A 24,829-nucleotide genomic window follows, 5' to 3' on the forward strand; every position below is an offset into this window, starting at 1 on the left:
TGTGTGTCTCTCTCTCTCTGTCTTCCCCCGCCACTGTGTGTCTCTCTCTCTTCCTCCCCTGACTTGGTTACAATACCACAGATCATTGACAATTTTTATGTTGACAGGATTTGATCTAAGTCCTTCCACCCTATCTTCTCAAAGGACCTCTCCGTATAACAAGTCAAAATAATGTGAAAATGTGACCGCTTTTTGTTGACTGAATTACTGCGCTTATATTTCATGCATAAACTTAGAGCTCCAGTTAAACTTCACTGTTCGAAAGTATATAAGTGATTTAAGCTTGGGAGAGAAATCTAAATGCAGTTATATTTACTTGTATTTATGAATCTTCGTGCATAATAAAGGATATGGGCATGTTAGCTAATGGCTACTTAAATATAGGTCATATTTAATCTAATTAGCAATCTGTCAGCTCTAGGAAATGTTGGCTGAAACTCTGAGGAGAATTTCACTTTCAAGACCAAGTTTAAAGCTGACAGTTTAACTTCAATATGGGCTCAACAGTTTTAAAAAAAAAGGTTAGAATTTCATGGAAGAAATACCTTCTAATAAGTTTTAAAAGCCAGAATTATTGTAATATTCCCACTGTCATTACATAAATAGGATGATTTCTCATGTCAGACATTAAGTTGTAGTAATATTTGAAATAATTTCATAGAGTATCCTGTCACCAAGTCACCCTTTATTTTACATGTGGAAAGTCCTTAACGCTGATCCAGCTTCCTCAGAGCCAGCTTTCAGAGTCTGACGCTCCTGTGTATATCTGTCAGTCAGGGTTCCCTGACTGGGGCTGTTAACCCGGTCCAATCAGGGAACTCATTCTATGAGGTCTACCTAGCTGACCTTATTACAATTCTGACAATATTAATTCTGAATTAAAGATTTTACTGTTTGTGACAATTTAAACACTTAATGCTAATGGCTAACAAAAACAAACAGAACAAATCTTAACTAACAAACTGTAAATACGGAAGAATTATATCCTTAATTTCGGCTGTTCAATTTTTCAATTATTCACAAAATAAAAATTAATTTAAGGAACTATATATATCTTTGGACAATGTGAGTTTAAAATTTGAACTAACAATGAAAACCTCCAAAGTTTAATTATTAATGAAATGCTCCTTTTTTAGTCTGCAGTTTCTCTGTATACTGATACATGTTAAGGACAAAATGATACATATATGTAGTTCTGTAATTTTGTCCTTTGAAGGAGAGGAGTCAAGTGGTGCTAGCTTAAGCTGTATTTTAACAGCTGGTCCTCTTAAACTGGGGATGGAATACAGTACCAAAGAAAGGAAAGAAAACTAAATAGAATAGGTGAGTAGAATTACATGGTGGTAGTTCTTTGACTTTGTAATGCTGTTTATTATTAGTAGTCTACAAAGTTGATCCCATGGATTGCAAGAGTAAATGTTCTTTGAGTATCTTTGACTTCTTTGTCCTGTTTAGTTTGTTCCCTAATGTTTTAATTACAGAAATAGTGTTGGTGACATGGTCTATTCATAAATTTTCTCATTTGAAACTTCTCTTTTTTTCCTATAGACATGGGAAATTTTGAAGGAGGCAACAAACGGATTACAGTGTCACAGGGTCAGGCTGCGCTGTTAAAATCTCCAGATATCAGCAGCTATCCACAACCACAAATGACATGGTTTCGTAATGGCCAGAAAATTATCCCAAGCAACAGAATGTGAGTGAACATGTTCTTAGCTGTTAACATGTTAGTGGTGGTTTTTTTTAAAAAGCTGATGATAAAATGGCAGAAATTAATTTAATGCCTAGTCTAAAGAATTCACAATAACGGTTGAGAATTTTGAGTGCGAGGAACACAAATTGTGTGTAGAGCTCAACGTAGTCTTGAAAATCTTCCACCTATTACTTTACCAGAAAAATACATCACGTTAAATCAGCATTCATGTATTTCTTCACCACAATTCAGTTAGAGTTGTCACTAGTATGTACGCTTAAATTGATTTGTACCCATCCAAATATTGTTTTATTTTGGCAGAGGTGAATAAAGGAGTGTACTTGACAGTTATTGTCTAAGGTCAATATTAATATCTGTCTTAATTAAGCAGTTAAAGAAACATTGTATCTTTAAAACAATGGTTTGTTTACATTGTATCAGATTTCAGTGTATTGTAAAAACAAAATTAACATTGAGGTCAAAAATCCTCACTGAGCCCTATTGTAACTTTGCTGGGCTATGGTAGATGTAATGCACGTGTGGAATTTCTACTGCATTTCCAGTTATATTGACAGACCAGGAGTCGCTTCCCTGTTTTTGTTACATGATTCAGACTTGAATTCCTTAAAGTATTGGCAAAGATCTGTAGCTCGGCGAGCAAGTCAGCAACCTCAGACTTGAATTCCGCTTGCACAATTCTAAAAGTTGTAGCTATTTGTAGTAAATATTGGATTGTTATAACGACTGTGACTTTGGGTCCTTGTTGTCATTTCAGTCTCCCCATCACAATGTTTTGGAGTTTTAGGACGTCTTAAAATATTACAAAAGGACTTGTTCAGAGCAAACATGTCAGATGGAATCTTCTACTTAACCTTGTGTAGAGTTTGGTGGTGGCGGGGGGAGCCATTATATTGGCCAGCCTTCCCACCTCATCGCCAGATGATGCCTTGAAGTGGCCAAATATTCTTGTCTAAGGCCTTCATCCAGCTGACAGTGATATTAGCCTTAATCAGAGACATTCAGTACCTTACCAGAGTATTCCGTTTTAGGATTGGGAGCTGCTGAAAGCCAACCCTTGTCCGTGCTGCTGATCCACTTCTTCCACAATCTTAGGACGCACCCCTTCTTGCTATTGTTCATGTGTCTGGGCATCTTGATAATTGGAGGCTGTGAGCAAATGAATTATATTGGCAGCACTCATTGAAAGAAATACAGGTGATGGTAATGCCGGGATTGAGAATAGCTGAATATTTGCAACATTGTCAGCATTCACACCAGCATTGGGTTGGCTGTCAGTCAACTATAAACAAGAATGCCAACATAAAGATATTTAAGTTAAACCACTTTATTGAGATCTTGCACACTCTAGCAGATGAAAATATGAGAAAAGGATATCGGTGATGAAGCTGGACACAGTGTTCTGCACTCGCAGCTCTTTAGATACAGAATTAAACAAATTTAAACGCAATTCAAGTAAGTATTAGTTTCTGACTGAATCTGAAACTTGCCAGTGATTCCGCAATACAGTTTTTCTAAGCTTTCCAAGCTTTGCCAGGTATCTGTAACAGTTGCAGCTTTGTGTGGATGCACCATATTGCTCATTACTTGCATTCTTTATACTTCTTAAAACAGTGGGTACGTTGCAGGCTTGTCAGATTAAACTTTACTTGTACTTCACATCAGTGTAATGTGTTGGGCACACCAGTATATGCGTTCCTGCCTCCCAGCCCCATTCCTAAAGAGCTGGTAAAATGCAAGTCTCCCGGATTACATTAGACAATGACTACAAGTATTTCAGGGCTATCAAGTGTTTTAAGACTAGTGGTGATTGTGAAAAGTGCGATGTAAATGTAAGCTTGTTTTTATTTTTTAATATAACCTTGTGCCTTCTGCAAATTGCAATTTAAAACTGCTTAAAGAAATAAATCACTAAACTGTAAAGTGAAATTTCAGGTGTAAATCATCAGATAAATGAAGTGACTTAATGTGGGAGTGGATATGTCGTTAAAAATCACTCTTCTCGGGGTCTTTGTGTCTGTAAGAACACTTGTAATCAAGAATCAGCCTGCAATAAACCTCCATGCCTGGTCTCACAGACAAACAAACGCTTGTGTGGCCTGTTCTTTTTCTTTTACTGCAAACTATTTCCCAAAGTCTACAAATAATTTTCAGCTTACAATTCCCAGTTCCACAGCTCCAAACCAAAATTGATAAAAGAATAACAATAAAATAATGAAAATTCAGTAAGACTTCCAACAGTACTTTATTCCCCTGCAAAAAGGATGCAGTCCTTGAAATTTTTAGTGATGTTAATGTGACAACTTCCAGTGGTGAAAATTGAATCATGGCTGTATTAGCACTCTTGGCATGTTTTGGATCAATGAAGTTTGAAAATTATAGTAGAGTCCAGCCGAATATTTGGGTTCTGACAATTGTTGCTAATTTTTTTTGGATACCCATTTTGGATCAGAGCTTTCATCTAACCCAAACCTGGTTTCCTGCAAGGTAATTATTGCTGAAAATTTATTGGCCCTGATCTGGGATTTTGGAAGTAAGACAAAATATGAGATGAAGACACAAAGACCCCGAGAAGAGTGCCATTTAACCATATTTCCAAATGATTTCCATGTGCAAGTGAGGATGACTGACAGGATGGGTAGTGTATGTGTTGGGCCTGTGTGTTGTAGTCATTTGCTAGATCCTTAAAAATTGACAAACTTTTTGGTCAAGTTTGGAGGTAAATACTACACCAACTCGCTAAAGTAGTTTTTCTGAGAATATAAAAAGCAGAGTTTAGAATGGGGAACGAGTAGATGTAGTGCGTTTGAATTTCCAGAAGGCATGAAAGACCATTTCACAAGATAAGTGCTCTTGATATTAGGGATAATATATAAATATGAATTGAGGATTAAAGAACACAGAAGACAGTTGGGATTAGTAGCTCTTTTTCATGTTGGAAAGATGTAATTAGTGGAATGCCACAAGGATCAGTCTTATGGCCTCAATTATTTAATATATATATTTAAGCCTTGGAAGAAGATACAGAGTTTACTTGCTGATGATAGAAAAATAGTTGAGAGGGCATATTGTGATTAGGAAGTAAGGAATCAGCAAGTGGATGTAGATAGGCTGAGTGAGTAGAAAAAATGTAGGTTGACAAATGGAGTTGAACGAAGGAGTGTGAGGTCAGGCGCTTAGAAGAATCAAAAAACAAAGTATTATTTAAATGGAGAGATGCTCCAAAAAAGTGCAGCACAGAGGAATCTGAATATTTTTGTGCGTGAAACACAAAAGGTTGTCATGCAGGTGCAACAACTAACTAACAACTAACAACTTCTTGTGAGAGTGTTTCATAGAATTTCATAGAATCCCTACAGTGTGGAAACAGGCCCTTTGGCCCAACAAGTCCACACTGACCCTCCGAGCATCCCACCCAGACCCATGTCCCTATAACCCACCTAATCAACACATCCCTGAACACTATGGGCAATTAAGAATGGCCAATTCACCTAGCCTGCACATCTTTGGACTGTGGGAGGAAACCAGACCACCGGGAAGAAACCCATGCAGACACGGGGAATGTGCCAACTCCACACAGACAGTCACCCAAGGGTGGAATTGAACCTGGGTCCCTGGTGCTGTGAGGCAGCAGTGCTAAGCACTGGGCCACTGTCGCCCATTTGTTGAAGTTCAAAAACAGTGAAATCTTGTCTTAATTGTACATGGTGTTGGTGAGGCCCCACTTGAAGTCCTGTGTTCCCTTTTGGTCCCTGTATTTAAGAAAGTCAGACGAGCATTGGAGACAGTTCACGAGATTGCTAAGCTGATACCTAGGTTGGAGGGGTTAATTCACCATGAACAGCCAAAAATGTTAGAGGTTTATTCAACAGATTTTATAAAAATGAAGGTTGTTCTTATTGAAACTTAAGATTCTGAGGGAGTTTGAAAGGATAAATGTTGAGATGATGTTTCCACGAGTGGGGCACTCATTGAAAAGTGAGATACAAAGGAATTCGTTTTCCCACAGGGTAGCAATGTCTGGAATTGTTCACCCCAAACAGCTGTGGAAGCTAGATTGTTGAAAGTATTTGAAGTGGAAGAATATAGATTTTTGTAGTAACGAGGAGTTGAGAGCAATGGGGAGCTGCCCAAGAGAGGAGTTGAGGCCTGGGTAGATCAGATATGTTTATATTGAATGGTGAGGCAGCTTTGAGGGGCCGAATGGACGACTACTGCTCTTACCATGTTCTTATATACTCCATCTTTCAGCATGGTAGTTTGTGAAAGGCTGGAACACCTCCTTCCAATCCTGTTTGCCAAGGCCTTCTTGATAGGTGGCTTACAAGTAGCAAGTAACATTTGCACCACTAATTCAAAGTTGGGAGAATCTAATCATCAACCCTTGATGAATGGCATTAACATCATTGAAAGTCCCACTATCAACATCCTGATATGGATGGTTGGATTAAAGAAAATTCACATACTCCATTAGGATCAATGACAAATGTTACCAAAGGGTGAGTGCCAGGATTTTTAGGCTTGCAGATTTTTGATTGCATTTGATACCTTTTTAACATCTGTCATAATTTCCAGCAGTGAAATGATTACAAATTTACTGAATGTGATCTGGATACACATCCCAGCTTGCAAAGGCAATCATTAGCCTGCTTTCCAGCTGTTCTGCTGGAAGTGTAATTCGTGATGAGAGTCATGCTTGAGGAAAAAATGAAGTTTTCTTCCATTTTTTCTAAACGTTCCTTTGGGGAGCTGACTGTTGATTGTCCTTAATAAAGCCATTTGTAAGAGACTCGTTGCATGGAATCAACAACATTAGCTAGTTTTGTGTTAACCTTTTTAGGAGGTAGCAAGACAATACAAATGCATTGTTACTTTGCAAGTATGCATTGTAATCATGAATAACTTCATTGCTTGGCTAACAAAGTACTTAGAAATTTTCTGGAAATTCGTTAGTCAAAATGTCTGTGCTTGGAGTAAAATTTCTTTGATTAGTTTTAGGAATAGAGTATTGAACTGAATTTTTGATCAGCACTTCAAGGAACAATTTTCTGAGGCTTAATTTTCACAGGATAATATGCCAACAATATAGTATAAAATTTAACCATCAAACAATTGTTATTTAAAGTTCAACTCAGCACAGTTGTTATTGGAATATCCACACTATATTATCGGAACTAATGTTGATTAATTTATTTCCCTTATTAGCTTATGAATAAAAGCTTGGCCAAAACAGATTGCAAATTATTTGTCTAAATGTTATCATTAAATGTGGGAGTGAGTAAAAACTTTAAAATATTCAAGATAAAATATAGTCATTAACTGAAAAGTGTATATTGATTATATAGATTATAACTACCCATGCACTCTCTGTTGTATGACATAATTTTATTCTAATGTGTGCCCGACCTGTACAAGCAAAGCAAAATAAAACTAATTATGGGATCAGAGCCTCCTCTAGGATTGGACAATACAAGCTACACTGATATTGTTGGAGATCCTATCCTTGGAATGAGATGGGTATGTTCAGGTAATGAACATTTCCATGGCATCAATCAAAAAACTAGAGGGGAATTCTGGTTTCATGACCAACCTAATTCTTTCAGTCACCAACAATAAAACTGATTAACATGCTCTTTATTTTAGTTGCTGTTTGTAGGAAGCAATTTGGTTGCTGTGTTTACCTAAATAACTGCAATGGCCACGCTTAATAACCAATTAATTTGCTTTGAAGCATTTTGGAACATCCTGAGGACAGGAGAAGCATGGTCAAAGCATCCTTCTTTCATTTATAGACACTTGCATTATTTACTATTCACCAGAATTCTACAAGAATGACAGTCACATGTTGTTTTATAGGTAGATTTGATCGAATCTGATGGAGTCATAAGGTGCTTTGTTTCTTTCAAAAGATTACATGAAAATTTTGCTCTTAGTCTAAGTGTTTGATACCCATGCTCAAGGATACATTACAGCTTTCCTTTTTTTTTTAAACCATCTAGCGTTGGCAACTAGATTCCAAAGTCAGATGCCAAGCAAGGTTTGACATGGGGTAAAACTTTCTTCACGCTTTGCAGCTATCATTTTTGCAACAAGATGCTCCATGTATTACGTTAATGCAATACTAATAGCCTCTGTGTAGCCCGTACACTTAAGCAAATAAAATCATGTTGCACAACATCTTGAAGTACATTGGGAGTACTTACTTATTTTGCAAACATGCTCCTGGTGCATAGCAAGAAACAATAGTCAAAATTTTACCCATCATTACCAAATTTGAGGCTATTTTCTGTTGAAGGTTTATGTCCATTCTGAATTTGTTTGAGATTCCCCAAACTAATTTCTTTAACAAACAACAGATTGAAGAAGCTTTGTTGCCATCTTTTTCTGGGCTTGACTTGAACTCTGGGAGAAGGTTTGTGTCTAACTTACAGTGCCTCTTACGTAAGTTTAGAATAAGCTAAAATTTCATCCAGTCCAGCCTTTCCACTAAGTTTTGATCTTTTCATAATCAGCTGCAAAATTTAATATTTAGAAAAATAATTTAACCATTGCACTGCTTCTGCACTTCAAGGGTGTGCTTAATTCTTCAATGCAAAGGTAAATGAATAAAGTGTTTCAAAACCTTCTTGTTAACTCCCAATTGCTTTCTTATCGATGTGCCTTTCCTGTCTTATGAGCAGTAGTCAGTATTTTAGCAGTAGTGCTTATCAGTTGTTCAGGTCAGCATTTATTTCCCAACCCTAATTTTTCTTCAGAAGATGGTGGTGAACTGACTTCTTGAACTGCTGGAGTCCATTTGTTGTCGGTACGTGTACTTTGCTTTATGGAGGGAGGTTCAGGTTTTTGACATGGACTCGTATGTTGTATGTTGCAGAAAGTATTATAGGCATTTAATAACAACCCCCTGAAAGTTGTTAGATTTTATTTTAAAAACAGCATTTTCAAAAAAAAAACAGTCTGTTCTCCAGAGTGAGCTGTCGTAATTGCTCATGTTCAAGAATGAAAGCTTTTAGCCTAATCTTCCTTCTCTAGATATTAGTGGTAAACAAATCATCAGCTGAGGTGGGATCATATTTCATTTTCTACAGTAAAGATTGCAGCAGCATATTGCTGGTCAGCTCTTGAACTGTAAACAAAAGGTGATTTTAGTTGCAGTTTCATTACTGAACAGAGATAGTACTATAGCAGTATAGAAAAACTACAGAGGAAGTTACACCTAAATCTGCCTGCAGTGGTTTGGTTTACTCAGATGATGAGGTAACACATTATTGAAAGGACATAATTGCTCTGGAGAGACTGCAGAGAAGATTTAAGAGAATGATGCCAGGGCTGGAGAATTGTAACTACAAGTAAAGATTGAAGAGGCTGGGGTTGTTTTCCTTGGAACAGAGAAGGCTGAGGGGCGACATGATTGAGGAATACATAATTATGAGACAGACTAGACAGACTAGAACCTGTTTCTCTTGGCAGAGAATTTGAAAGCCGGGGGCATAGATTCAAGCTAAGTGGCAGAAGGATTAGAGGGGATGTGGAGAAAATTTTCTATTTACGCAGAGTGGTGGATGTCTGAAATTTGCTGCCTGAGTTAGTGTCGGAGGTAGAGACCCCGAACTCTTGTAAATCTCTGTATCTGCACCTGAAGTGCTGTAAACTGTAGGGCTACGGGCAGTGTGCAGCAAGATGGGATTAGAAAGGGTATCTGGGTGTCTTCGAGTTGGTATGGACAAGATAGGCCGAACGGCTGCCTTCTGTGCTGTACCATTTCTATGGTAATATATCACAAGCATTTCCTCATAAACCAGCCATGTCAATATGTATAACTGGTCAGACAAAACCATCTGTTTATCCAGAATAGTGAGACAAGTTGCTTTGGCTTGGTGATGCCATATGGAAGTTCGCCGTTTCTTTCTGCATGCATCTTCCATGTTGTAAATTAGATCATAGCTGCTTGACTGGGATGCCATTTAGATGATGGCTTACAAATAAAGGCTGCACTTAGTCCAGTTAAACTAAGTTTTCATTACAGGAGAAACTTCTTTTCAACTAACGCATGGGGATTTAGTCACATTTCAGCCTCATTGTGTTGATACCAAAGAAACACTATCCTGTGAACAATTAAACTGATTGGTACCTAGCACTTGCTTTGCATAAGAGAGATTTAGCCTTTAATTTGTTATCTTTATACTTTTCAGGCTTCAGTGTCTACTTCCATGGGTGACCCAATTTGCGTGATTGTAATGGATTACAAGGAAGTGGGAAAATGCGTAGATGTAGGTGGATTAATGTGCTGTAAGCAATTTACATTGCAATTATCTGGGCAACTGAAACAAGCAACAGAAGGAAGGAAAACGTAAACTGTATCCACCTTTTGACTTGTTTATATTGTTTGTAGTGATTATTTCGGACACTGTTAAAGTTCTTCTGCGTGGATTGATTTTTTTTTTAATAAGTAGCTTGTATTGTAATTTCAGGGAAATGTAGGAAAAGAAATTGCTGGACACCAAGGCCTCCTACCCTCCCTCGACCTCTTCATCTCCAACTGCCGTCGAGACATCAATCGCCTCAACCTCTCCACCCCTCTCACCCACTCCAACCTCTCCCCCGCAGAACGTGCAGCCCTCCGCTCCCTCCGCTCCAGTCCCAACCTCACCATAAAACGCGCGGACAAGGGAGGCGCAGTTGTAGTATGGCGCACTGACCTCTACATCGCCGAGGCCAGACGCCAACTCTCCGACACCACCTCCTACCGCCCCCTTGATCATGACCCCACCCCTGAGCACCAAACCATCATCTCCCAAACCATCCACAACCTCATCACCTCAGGTGACCTCCCACCCACGGCCTCCAACCTCATCGTTCCCCAACCTCGCACTGCCCGCTTCTGTCTCCTTCCCAAAATCCACAAACCTGAATGCCCTGGTCGACCCATTGTCTCCACCTGCTCCTGCCCCACCGAACTGATCTCCAACTATCTAGACTCCATTTTCTCCCCCTTGGTCCAGGAACTCCCTACCTATGTCCGTGACACCACCCACGCCCTCCACCTCCTCCAGAACTTCCAATTCCCCGGTCCCCAACACCTCATCTTTACCATGGACGTCCAGTCCCTCCACACCTGCATTCCCCATGCAGATGGCCTTAAGGCCCTCCGCTTCTTCCTGTCCCGCAGGCCCGACCAGTCCCCCTCCACTGATACCCTCATCCGCTTAGCCGAACTCGTCCTCACACTCAACAACTTCTCTTTCAATTTCTCCCACTTCCTACACACAAAAGGGGTTGCCGTGGGTACCCACATGGGCCCAAGCTACGCCTGCCTCTTTGTAGGTTACGTGGAACAATCCCTCTTCTGTACCTATACTGGCCCTAAACCCCACCTCTTCCTCCGTTACATTGATGACTGTATCGGCGCCGCCTCGTGCTCCCACGAGGAGCTCGAACAGTTCATCCACTTCACTAACACCTTCCACCCCAACCTTAAGTTTACCTGGACCATCTCTAACACCTCTCTCTGTCTCCATATCGGGCAACCACCTAAAAACCGATATTCATTTCAAGCCCACCAACTCCCACAGCTACCTAGAATACTCCTCCTCCCATCCACCTTCCTGCAAAAATGCTATCCCCTATTCCCAATTCCTTCGCCTCCGCCGCATCTGCTCCCAGGATGAGGCATTCCATTCCCGTACATCTCAGTTGTCCTCGTTTTTCAAGGACCGTAACATCCCCCCCTCGGCCCTCAACCGTGTCTCCCACATCTCCCGCACCTCATCCCTCACACCCCGTCCACGCAATAAGAACCAAAAAAGAATCCCCCTCGTCCTCACGTACCACTCCACCAACCTCCGGATCCAACGCATCATCCTCCGACACTTCCGCCATCTGCAATCCGACCCCACCACCAAAGACATTTTTCCCTCCCAACCCTTATCTGCTTTCCGGAGGGACAACTCTCTCCGTGACTCCCTTGTCCGCTCCACACTCCCCTCCAGCTCCACCACACTCGGCACTTTTCCCTGCAACCGCAGGAAGTGCTGCACCTGCCCCCATACCTCCTCCCTCACCCCCATCCCAGGCCCCAAGAAGACTTTCCACATCAAGCAGATGTTCACCTGCACATCTGCCAATGTGGTATACTGCATCCACTGTACCCGGTGTGGCTACCTCTATATCGGGGAAACCAAGCAGAGGCTCGGGGACCGCTTTGCAGAACACCTACGCTCGGTTCGCAATAAACAACTGCACTTGCCAGTCGCGAACCATTTCAACTCCCCCTCCCATTCCTCAGACGACATGTCCATCCTGGGCCTCCTGCAGTGCCACAACGATGCCACCTGAAGGTTGCAGCAACAGCAACTCATATTCCGCTTGGGAACCCTGCAGCCCAATGGTATCAATGTGGATTTCACAAGTTTCAAAATACCCCTCCCGCTACCGCATCCCAAAACCAGTCCAGCTCGTCCCTGCCTCCCTAACCTGTTCTTCCCCCCACCTATCCCCTTCTCCCACCTCAAGCCGCACCTCCATCTCCTACTGACCAACCTCATCCCGCCCCCTTGACCTGTCCGTCCTCCCTGGACTGACCTATCCCCTTCCTAACTCCCCACCTACACTCACCTTTACTGGCTCCATCCCCGCCTCTTCGACCTGTTTGTTTCCTCTCCACCTATCCTCTCCTCTATCCATCTTCTATCCGCCTCCCACTCTCTCCCTATTTATTTCAGAACCCCCTTCCCCTCCCCCTTTTCTGATGAAGGGTCTCGGCCCAAAACGTCAGCCTTCCTGCTCCTCTGATGCTGCTTGGCCTGCTGTGTTCATCCAGCCCTACACCTTGTTGTCTCGGATTCTCCAGCATCTGCAGTTCCTACTATCTCTGAATGATAAAATAACCTCTGTTCCATGACATATCAATAATCTGTCTGAATTGAAGTTCCCATTGTTAAATGTTTTTACTTTGTTTTGATGATTACAACAAGCTGAATTGAGTCCCTCATTGCAAATTGCACTGAGTACTGTGCTATGGAGCAGTATAGGGAATGGGAACTTGAGGGGTAATCCATTCTGGAATTGGAAGTGGAAATATTGCAAAGGTAACTTGTAGAAGACAGAAGAAATGAAGCCAAGCATCAAGTATGCCTCAATTGTGGTTTGATTTTAAAAAGATAAAGAGCAGCACGCAAACACAATTTGCAAAAAACTGAATAGGTGATCTATAGGCACAAATGGAGGAAAATGGTTTTGATATTATGGCCATTCTAGAAACATGACTACATGGTGATTTGGGAACTGAATAGTCAGGTATATCCGACATTTAGAAGGGACGGACAAGAAAGAAAAGGAAGTGGAGTTGAGCTGATGGTAGAGGATAGGATCAATATGCTAATTAGGGAGGATTTCAGTTTGGAAGAAACTGTGTGGCATCTATTTGGTAAGATGTAATAAACAGCAAGGGCCATCAGACATTGTTTGGAAATATTTACAGACAGCAAAGAGTAGACGCGGTGTGGGGCACGCTATTAATCAGGAAATGAGAGGATATTGGAACATAGACAACACAGCAATCATTGGTGACTTCAATCTGCACATTAATTGAGTTAAATCATTTCAGCACTAAAGCTGTGGAGGACAAGCTCCTGAAGTGTCTTGGGGATGGTTTTCTAGAGCAGCATGTTGAAGAGCTGACTAGAACAAAACATTTGGATCTAATATTATGTGATGAAAAGACCTAATTAATAACTTTATTATAAAAATCTTTAGGAATGAGTGACCGCAGTTCTGAGGAAAGATCACCAGACCCAAAATGCCAACTCTGATTTCTAATTACTGATGCTGCCAGATCTACTGAGCTTTTCCAGCGCTTCTGTTTTTGTTTCGGATTTTCAGCGTCCACAGTTTTTTCGGTTTTTATGATGTATTTTTTCACTGTTTGAAAGTGAAGTTGTTCAATCTGAAGCAAAGGTGTCAAATTTGAATAAAGAAAATTATGAAAGCGTGAGGCACAGGTTGGCTGAGATTGATTGAGGAAAGAACATTAAAAGGCAAGATTGTACATCGGCAATGAGTAGTTTTTAAAGAAGTATTTCATGATTTAGAGCAATTATACATTCCTTCATGATGTTAAAAACTCAAGAAAGGTTAGTTAACTGTCACTGACAAAGGATGTTATTTATTGTGTAAGATTAACAAAGTGATTATAAAGTCAGCAGAAATATTAATAAATCTGAGGGTTAGGAAGGCGTTAGAATACAGCCGAGGATCAATAAACTGGTAAGGAAATGAAGAATAGAATATGATTGCAATCCAACAGGGAGCATAAAAATGGACAATAAAAGCTATTACAGGTAAAAGTTTGGCAAAGAAGAATATAGCTCCATTAAAAGCATAGTCAGAAGAATTCATATTGAGGAATAGAAGAATGGCAGAGAAGCTAAATTATTACTTGGCACCTGTTTTTACAAGAAAGCTCCCAGAGTTAGAGATACAAATGATTACTGCCAGTGAGTAGAAAGAAATTACTATTAGAAATAAGATTGTATTGGGGAGCTTAATGGGGCTGCAGTTGAGAGGTCCCCTGGACCGGATGGCCCACATCGCAGACTGTCGAAGAAGGTGGCTATAGAGATAATAAATGTATTGGTGACTATGTTCCAAAATTCCATAGATTCTGGAATGAATCCTGTAGATTAGAAGCTTGCAAGTGTCACTCTCAATTTAAAAAGGGAGTAAGGAAAAAACAGGGAACTACAGATCTGTGAGCCTTACAACAGTCCTGGAGAAAATGCTAGAATCTAACATAGAGGACAAATTAAATGGACATTTGGATAAAATGATCCAATTGAGTTTAGTTAGCATGAATTTGTAAATGGAAAATCATGTTTGATAAATTGTTGGAGTTTCTTTGAGAATTTTCCAGACAAAGTTTATCAAAGGGAGATGATGGATGTCATAAATTTGGATTTTCGGAAGGCTTTTACTACAGTGCCCCACAGGAGGTTGGTTAGCACAATTCACGCACATGGTACAGGAGGTACTGTTCTGGCATGAATTAAGGATTGCCTAACAGACAGAAAGTAGGAATAAATGGATCAATCTTGTGTTGGTGTACTATGACTAATAGGGTACCACAAGGATCAGTTCTTGTGGCCCCAGCTGTTCACAATGGAAAGCAAATATACTTTTTCCAGATTTGCAGGTGATGCAAAACTAAGCAGGACTGTGTGTGATGATTAAGGTGTAAAATAATTTCAGGACAATTTGAACAGGCTTAGTGATGAGCTATGGTAGTTGTGATAAAATATGGAAAATGTGAGGTTATCTACTTTGTTTGGAGGAGATAAGACATAAAAGAAAAACAGTACTTCTTAATTTGAGAGAGTTTCGAAATTGTAGATATGGAAAAGTGTATCCTTGTCAATAAATAACTGTAGGCTAACATGCAGATGCAGCAAGCTGTTAGGAAGACTAATGGAATGTTAGCACTATTCACAAGAAGACTTGGGTGCAGATTAGACTGCACCTGCAAAACTCTACATTTGAGGGTTCCCTTACCTCAGGAAAGATACAATTGCAATAGAGGGAATGTAGTGAAGGCTCACTAAACTAGTTCTTGGGATGGCAGAAATGTCCTCTAAAGAGAGATTGTGAAAGTGGGTGTGTGCTCTAGAGTATAAAGAATGGGAGATTGAAACCTACAAATACTTGAAGGGTTAAACAGGGATAGATGCAAGTACAATTTTTTCCCCTGGTTGATGAGTCTAAAACTGGAGGGCTCAATTTAAAAATTGAATTGGGGTGAGGTGATGCCGTTTAGTACTGAGATGAGAAGAATTTTTTTACTCAGTGTGGTGAATCTTTGGAATTCTCTACCACGGGGCTGTGGAAGTTTAGTTTTTTTTTGTTACTAGTGCAATAGAGGGGGACATTGAGGTTAAAAGGCATTGAAATGTTCGATCTGCCATGTTTGTATTAAATGATGGAGCAGACTTAGTGGGCTGAATGGCTTTCTCTTTTTCCTATGTTACATACTGCTTGTCTTGTATTAGGTACAGATGGGGAAGGGAAGAAAAAATCTGCAAGGATTGTCCTTCCTAATTTCAGTACAGCATTTGAATATTATATGTTTGAATAGGATAAAGTTGGTTATATTATTTGTCATGGTTCAATAATCTGCTAGTGAGTGCTGTTTCTGTTTAAGAATGAAGTAAAGCAATTGGTGGACTTTATAACCACGGTATTGTGACAAATTCTCATCAAGCTTTTTGTCTCAGTGGTTTCACAGTGCTTGATACAAGCTTTTGCCATTTGATCTGGGAACTGTACCTTTTCAATAAGAAATCCATATTGCATCACATCAGAAGTGACCCCATTGATGAAAATCTGAATGTTGAATTGTCTCTCATGTTGCACTGTTACATTAGAAGTCAAGTGAATTTTGTTTGGAGGAGATAAGACATAAACAAAACCATAAGAGAATCTACAAAATTCATTACTTACTCTTTACAGGTGATATCTTTCAATATTGACTGGTAAATCTTACCTATGTTAGTCACATTTTTCCTCTTGCTATTTGTATTCAGATAAATTTTGATATCCCTTTAGAGAGTTTATTTATTCTCATCAAATCTCAGAACTAAAATGGAGTACTACAGAATTACAGCTAGTTCCTGTTGCTTGTTATCTGCTAAAATTATTTTCAAGTCCGTTTTCTAATGAAATTTTACACTTGTAAGTGCAATAAAATGATTCATTGGCGATTTGAATAGTGTATGTATTGCTAATTTGATGGGAATTCATTTTGCACCAATCAGAAGTAACATGGTGTTGTCGCGAAGTATTGTTAGCTTCACAATAGAAAATTGAACACATTTTTAAAAAGCAGGGAGTAATTCAACTTCCTTTTCATCTAATTGTAATTTTCTCTATCACCTTTTAACCATAACTTTTAATCAAAGACTAAAAGCCTTTTCAAGTAGTTTTAATAACTTCGAGGATGATGTACATTGTGAAGCGATTGATTCATTCTGGTGTCGCTTTGTATTACTTCATGGAAGTATTTGTTTTGGACTTTTTGATTATCTTCTCTTTGAAAGAAATACCTGAACTGATTTCAATCCAGTTGGGTTTTGCCACATAGCTGAGTTGCGTACGTAGTCTGATAACAGTGATTTGGCATTTATGAGAGCTTGTGTGGGTTTGGAATTTAAATGCTGCATGTTAGTTTTTTCTGGTGAGAAACTCATGAAACATTCTTGGGTCATTTCCTTATCTACATTTATATTTCATGCTTTTTCCATACTCAAAGTTAGAGAAAGTCACTTAATTGGTTTGAAATTAAGTGTTATCTTTTGGCAGTCATCTGAAAAGAACTTAACCCTCAGGCAAATTAGTTTTCACAATAATTGTCCCCTCATTTCTTTCATATAAACATTTCAAATATTAACATTTGAAAATGTCTAATTACAACTGTTGCAAATGGCAATGCAACTAGAAAATATATGTTTCCCTACTAATGAAGTTATTTCTTTTTTAATATGTAATTTTGATGAATTTTTCCAGTCCATAAAGGATGAAATAGAAAGGTAAGTAAATAAAACCTTATGCTTACAAGCACGTTCACCAGTATCAAGAATCTGCAACCCTCATGTTCAGGGTATTTCAAAGTTTATCTCAGCCAAATCAAGTGTAGTCACTGCTATAATTTTAGTCAAGGCAGTGCTCATTTTCTGCACAGCAAAACCCTACAAATAGCAATAAAACAAGTAACCTATTATATTACTTGAAGTGTAAATGTTGGCTGAGTCATGAGAACTCCCAGATCTTTGAATAATGTCAGCACATGGGAGTGTTGCATATCCTGTTGAGGCCTTGGTTTAATTTCTCATTTGAATGATAGCGCCAATTGCATTGCAAAATTCCCTCCCGATCATCATTGGCCCATCTTGTCATTGGCAAATTCAGCTTCATTGCTTTCTATTCAGCCCCTTAAGATATTAATAAATACAGTATATAGTTGAATCACAATCATAAACTCTGGTGAGACGTCACACTCTGGCACCATACCTACCATTATCCTTATTATCTGATTCCTTCTGCTTAGCCAATTTCATGAGGTGATTGCTTTGTAAACTACAGCTTCAGCTGGCCGTCTGTTATGTGGGACTTTATTGAATGCGGACTAGAGAAGTTAATAACACCCATAGACATTCTTCTATACATTACTTAATCATTTCTTCAAAATATTTCATCAGATTTGCAAGAAATGGCTCAAACTATTGCTGAGGCTAGCTTGAAATGTGTGCCACCAGAACTGAACCCAAGATTGGTGTTGGTCAAACCCAATGCCTTCCTTTACTAGATCCCTGCCCCTTTACTGGTGATCAGTATTTGGGGACCAGTGACTTTCTGTCTAGTGCTGTTTCTTACCTGAAAAAGCAAAAGAAAAGATTTTTGTTATTATTAGTTAGCTTGACTGCCTGGCACTTTTTAATGGTCATTTTTAATAATTGGTTACTTCTTAAATCATCTATGTTGCTTTGGAAATGTGTTTTTTATGAAAATCGTGATAACTTTTGTTCCAAAACTTTTATCTTTCTGCTATTTGCTCATCCGCACCCTTCCCGCCATGAGAAAAATAATTGAAGTGTGACCTCTGATGCAAAAACTTTTCGACAACCCCAGATGTAGACGTATAAATTTTTCTTTGATAAATTGTTTTAAGTGGACGGATTACTAGGTTTTGAAAATAGTTATGGTGGATCAAAAATGTATGTGCTTAATAGATGGTTGTACTATTAGAGGTCATGCTGATTGTTCAGAATTTTTTCGTTCATAATATGTAATATGCTGAATTCCTCATTGTTTCAGTACTATTAAAGTTAGTGATGGCAATAAATCTCCTGAGAATGATGCTTTGCAAAGAAAAGAACAGTAGAGTGAAGGAATTTTAAATAGTGCAGTTCCATGATGCATTGACAGCTATGACTGCACATTCATTCTACTTTAAAAATATATGAATATATATGAATTAAATTAATGGTACTGTCATTAAGATTAAAAATGGCTCATTGGTACATTGAAATTTGTCAAAAATTATCCATTGTAATTTCAGTCATGTACAGCTGGATGCCCCAATTTCCAATGTGCCCATATTGCGCCATTTTTTAATTGCAGCATGGTTTAACAAAGCAAAAAGGGAATTGTCATTAATTTTTGGACTGTAGAACAGAATTAGAGACAGAAACAGTTCACTTAAGTTGTGATGCTATGAATTTTGGAAGTATCCCATAGTGCTTGATGTGGAATATTTTGAAGTAAAAGCAATGGGTGGAATTTTGTTTGGTGTGACTAAGTATGGCGCAGTTCTAAAAGCATGGATTAACACCATTCAGAGCAGTTCAGGTTGTCTTGTGGATTACCTTCTTCTCATGCATATATGCACATCTTATGGGCCAGAAGTGCTGAAGGCTGCCCAGACCTCCTGTTTGCCAATGTAAATATCCAGAATGAACTTCGCTCTCTACAAGCCAGGAATATCACTTAACTTCTTTTGGTCACCCCCATCCACCCTCTGAGATGACCGAGACCAGGCAGAAGGTTGCTCCATGCTTCAGCAACACCTCCCTCGAGGTTCTCCTGCAGGCCATCTGGGAGAGAAAGGCTGTACTGTTTCTGAGGGATAGCAACACGAGGCTATCCCTACTGTCAAACACCATCTAGATCAAGGTCACTGATGAGGTTAGTGTTCATGGATGAGTTGAGAACCTGGCTCCAGTGCCACGAGAGGATGATTAATCAGCTGTGCTCTGCCAGTGTAAATGCCACTGTCTGATCAGTGCTTCATGCCCACATGAGTATGAGTTAGCATTGTCAGTATGCCCTCTGCAGAGGACAACATAGGGTGCTGGTCATTTCCATCAAATGCCTCGTGCACTGAATATGTTCAATTAACTGGAGCTACCGTAGTTGCACTATTTGCACCATCGCGGCAATGGCTGTCCCACACATGTCAGGGTTCATAGTTAAAACACTAAAAGGAGCAACAAAACGCAGGAGCTCAAACACTATCAGAGCACTGACTTCTAATATCAACTAGGTCAACTTAAACATCTGGTATGTTTTCACCAAAATGTTGCATGACACAAGGGCACATCATTGCGAACACAATCAGTCACACATATCAAGGAGCCCTGGAACTGGCAAGTAGCAAGGGAACCATGCCAGAGCTGGAGGAGAGATTAAATATGTACATGCATCTAGTGAGAAAACCTTCATTCAGCTCCTCCCAGCTGTACATGAAGCAACAATGTCTTTAAAACATCTTGGATAAAGTGTCAGTTCATGACATAAACAATTCTTTGATTTTCTGAAGAAGGGTCCTGACCCGAAACGTCAGCTTTCCTGTTTCTCTGATGCTGCCTGGCCTGCTGTGTTCCTCCAGCTCCATACTTTATTATCTTTATTTTTCTTTGCAGCCTCTAGATCTCAATCTCATTGCAGGGACCCAATGAAGCAAGATCCCATCTCCTGCATCACCTCTGAGGAAAGAGTTAGCCCCTGCAGAGGCTGCTCTGCCAAAGCCTTCCTCCCTGTCTTCCACCAAAGCTTGAATCTGTCTAGAGTGGGCCTGGAATTGCATTCTAGTGAGCACAGCTAGACAAGGGCTTGCAGCTAACACGGACAGTTAGAGCCAAGGTCTCTGACACTGAGAAGAGTGCTGGAGAACAGGCCCCTGCCCACCACAGATGATGAATCTCAGATGTCAGCCATTTATGGGCTGGTGGAAATGCATAGATGAGCAGGGGAATGTCTGGCAGAGGTGCCAGAGATAATGCACAGTCTAGAGTGGAGGGTCAAGGATTTTGCTGAGTTCTATCTGATGTCATAGCTCTGGCATGCAAACGCCTCCATGACACAGATGATAGCCTTCATGGAAAGCCAGATCCAACAGAATACTATATCAGCAGGATGTGTTGGAGGATCATCACCCCTATCACCTAAATTATGAATACATTCATTCATTGACTAAGTGAAAAGGGGCTGAGACAGCTTGATCTCCTTTCAGGTGATCCATCTATCAGGGGTAAATAAAGGTGCCACTGCATTCTGGTGGGAAGGACAATTGACAGGTATCTATCCAGGGTTGTCATCTCAGAACATTCTAGTGGTGCCTTGCCTCTCTGCTTCGCCTCTGCATGGGACCCAAATGCCTCCAGGAACTGTGGCTAAGAGCACTGTAGACCATGAAGCACCAGAGAACATCCGCCAAACCATCTGAAATAAGCTGGCAAAACAGTCTTCTGGTTTTCTCATTCTCTGCTGAAACTGTTGAGGTACCACCAAGATGTAGTGGTAGGAAATGAATAATTAAAGAGCATTGAAATCATCACTGAGTGTTAATGTAATTTGGGACAATCAGTATTCACAAACATAGCATTCTGTACTACATTTGTATGGCCTGTTTCTATCTGTTAAGGCTTCTCATTAGTTCTTTTTCTCTTATAGCTGACTTTGAAGGGTGCTGATCACACTAAGCACTTAAATGTACATTTATGCAAAACTATGCTCGGACCACTAAGGCTGTTGGCCTTTGCTGTCCTCTGAGAGGAACATAACTGCAGGGAAGTGCGATTTTAAGCGAGATCTGTAGATTTGGAGAGTCACTTGTCAGCATGTAGGCCCACTGTATCTCTGCAGTCGATAAATTCCACTTCCTCTCTGATGTTCAAGGTATGTATGTACAACTCCCCAAGTACTCTAGCTTAATTTCATACTGATGCTTCATTCTGAAAATTGAGCAGGGAGTTATTTGAGCAAAAGTTGTTTTAAAAAAAAACTTCTATTTACCACGAAGTGAGAAGGTCCAAGCTCGAAATGTTAGAAATCAAACAGTCTCTTCAGGGCAAGCATGCCTCTGAGCCACAACTGGATCCTCCCTCTGAAGATATGTTCACGTATGTTTGTCCAAAATAATTTGATTGTACACCTAGCTGCTATTAGGTTCCCTAAGGCCGCCTCCTGAGTGTTCACATATGTTTGTCCAAAGTAATCTGATTGTACACCTAGCTACTGTTTGGTTCTCTCAGGCCTGTCTGTCACATTCTACTACCGCCCTGGCTTCTAAAGCAGCGGCAGCAGCAGCAGCAAAATCAGCTTTGCTTACCTCAGCGTATCTCCATTAGAGTCCCCTTCTTGTCTGAGGGGACGTGTGGCAGGCCCAGTACTCCCTCTGCTAAGTTGTTGCCCCATCAATAAAGTAGGTTGAGCAAGACGCACAAAGCACTGACAATCCTGAAAACATGTTCTTTTGAGTACCGAAATGCTTTACCTAAGTGGGCTAACAGAAGCTTATTTTCAGTAGACTAATTGTCTGCTCATGATAGTTCTGTTCGATGCAAAGTAGTAATGCACTGCTGTTTGGCATCAGTCTGGGGTTGTTGATCATGCCTCTTGGAGTAACCCTTGTTACCCATGAGCCAGTACTGGGATAATGCAGGGAAGTAAACATTGGCAGCATCTGGAGAGCTGTAACATTTTTCTGGTTATTGGGTGCACATTTGTAAGAATTGTTGGCCTGTGGTCACAAACCAGCTGGACATTGAGAGATTAAGTTCCTTACCTGTTCAGGAATCTGGCTGGATGATGCCATGGGGCTCTAAGAACCAAAGTGTGCAGTTGATGATAGCTTGGACCTGAGGGAACCCAGTTTTGGTAGCAAATCCAACAGCAACTTTACTGTCTGGATCCATACTGAACTGCACAAACAGATTTACTTTGCAGAGAAGTGCATCCGTGAACTCAGTAACCTACTTGTGCAATGGTTTAGAGTTCCAGCTCAAATCATGCATTGTGGTTTGAAAGGAGTCCATAAAGAAGAACCACAATGCTGCTGCAGTCTTCAACGCCATAGCCATGGTGTTTCCTCCTAAGCAACTCAGCTGCAGATATCTTCCTGCAGGAAGCAGCAGATGTGGATTATAATGTCCCCAGTCACGTGAAGATACTTGCAGCATGACATTCAGTCATCTGCAGCTAGGTACATTTGATTCGACTTTCAAGCACCATATTGCTTGACAATGCCAAGGACCCAGTTTCCCCTTTAGGCACTGCATGATGCTGTGCAGCTGGATCTCCTGAGCCTTGGATTTCTGATTATGCTGACACGGGGTGTTCTTTCACCACCTTCTGTTCCACAGATTCATCATAGCCAGTGCAGCTACTGGGTTTAGCTGGCTTGGGTATTTTGAAGGCTAGACAGTATAGATGGGAGTTGTGCGGGGGAATCTTGTGAAATTCCCAGGCTCTGCAATAATTTGCCAGGAAATTACAGATTCCACAGGACAATTCCAGTACACTTGGCACCCTCTGGAAATTGAACCATAAAAATGATATAGCATAAGAAGGGGCCATTCAGCCCCACTTGCCCCTGCCAAGCTCAAGATACCCAGGTGTCCTTTCTAATCCCATCTTCCTGCACACGGCCCGTAGCCCTGCAGCTTTGCAGCATTTAAGGTGCAGATGCAGGTACTTTTTGACAGAGTTTAGGGTCTCTGCCTCCACCGTCAATTCAGACAGCAGAATTCCAGATACCCACCAACCTCTGCTTAAAAATATTTTTCCTCCTCATGTCCCCTCTAATCCTTCTGCCACTTAGCTTGAATTTATGACCCTTGGTTTTTGAATCCTTAGCCAAGAGAAACAGGCTCCTCCTTTTGACTCTATCCCTCACTATTTCTTATACCTCAAGAACGTCACCCCCCAACCTTCTCAGTTCCAACAAAAACACCCCCAAACTCTCATCGCTCCTTGTAGCTACAATTCTCCAGCTCTAGCAACATTCCAGTAAATCTTCTCTGCATTCTCTGCAGAGCAATTACATCCTTGTGCGAGAGTGACCAGAACTACATACAATACTCCAGGTGTGGCCTCACCAGTATCTTATACAGTTTCATTACTATATCCCTACTTTTATATGCCACACCTCTGCCAGTGAAAGACAGCATTCCACATGCCTTCTTTACAACCTTATCTACCTGTACTGTTTGTTACCTTTGGAGACCTATGCACTTGTACACCAAGATCTTTCATTTCATCTACCCCACTCTGTATATTCCCATTTATTGTGCATTCCCTTTTACTGTTTGACCTCCCTAAATGCATTACCTCACATTTATCAGACTTGAACTCCATTTGCTACTCTCCTACCCATTCCACCAACTCATCTATATAATTTTAGAACTCATAGCTATATTCTGCACTATCCACTGCACACCATCTTGTGTTATCTGCACATTTTCCCATTGTGCTCTGCATGTTCAAGTCCAAATTGTGAATGTTAAAAAAAACAAACAGCAGGGGTCCCAACACTGAGCCCTGTGGAACACCATTTGAAACAGCTTTCCATTCTCGAGGGCAGCCGTCAAGCACTACCCTTTGTTTCCTGTTGCTAAGCCAACATTGGCACTTAACCTTGTATTCCATGGGCTTTTACGTTTTGACCAGCCTGGCATGTAGGTTCTTGTCAAATGTATTACTAAATTCTATGTAGACAACACCTACTGCGCTACCCTCACTTAATCCTCCTTGCTACTTCCTCAAAGATTCAATCAAATTTGTAAGGTATGATTTTCCCTTAACAAAACAATGCTGACTAACCGTGGCTAGTCCATGCCTTTCTAAGTGGCAATTTATCTAATCTTTCAGGATTGAATCTAACAATTTGCCCACCACTGAAGTAAGGCTAATGACATCTATTGTTTGGCATTTCCTTTGTACCCTTTTTGTTTTAAACAAAGGAACCACATTTTCATCCCTCCAGTCCTCTGGCTCCTCAAGCATGCCTAGTGATTTTGGAAAACTAATTCTCAGAGCATCTGCTATTTCCTCCCTGACCACCTCCAACATCCAAGGAAACAAATCATTCTCACCAACAGCCTGGAAATTGGTGAGATGACTTAACTTTTTATCTCATAGGAACATTGGACTTAAGAGCAGGAAAAGGCGATTTGCTGTTTGAGACTGCTGACATACTAAAATCACCTACTCAAATTATACTGCCTTTGCTGACATGATTTATATTAAAAAATCTTATTCTCATCATATCTGATTTTAAGGAAGGACCTAATT

General features: G+C 40.3%; 1 protein-coding gene across 1 annotated transcript in view; it reads left to right on the forward strand.

Annotated features, from left to right (window-relative positions):
- Positions 1-24,829, forward strand: part of sdk1a (sidekick cell adhesion molecule 1a) — a 720,929-nt gene that overhangs the window by 270,405 nt on the left and 425,695 nt on the right. The window contains exon 4 of the mRNA XM_048609738.1: positions 1,549-1,696. Within this exon, the coding sequence (XP_048465695.1) occupies positions 1,549-1,696 (148 nt within the window). The remainder of the gene's footprint in view (positions 1-1,548; positions 1,697-24,829) is intronic.

The sequence above is a fragment of the Rhincodon typus genome, chromosome 21, assembly GCF_021869965.1.
Source record: "Rhincodon typus isolate 14 chromosome 21, sRhiTyp1.1, whole genome shotgun sequence".
Taxonomy (NCBI): domain Eukaryota; kingdom Metazoa; phylum Chordata; class Chondrichthyes; order Orectolobiformes; family Rhincodontidae; genus Rhincodon; species Rhincodon typus.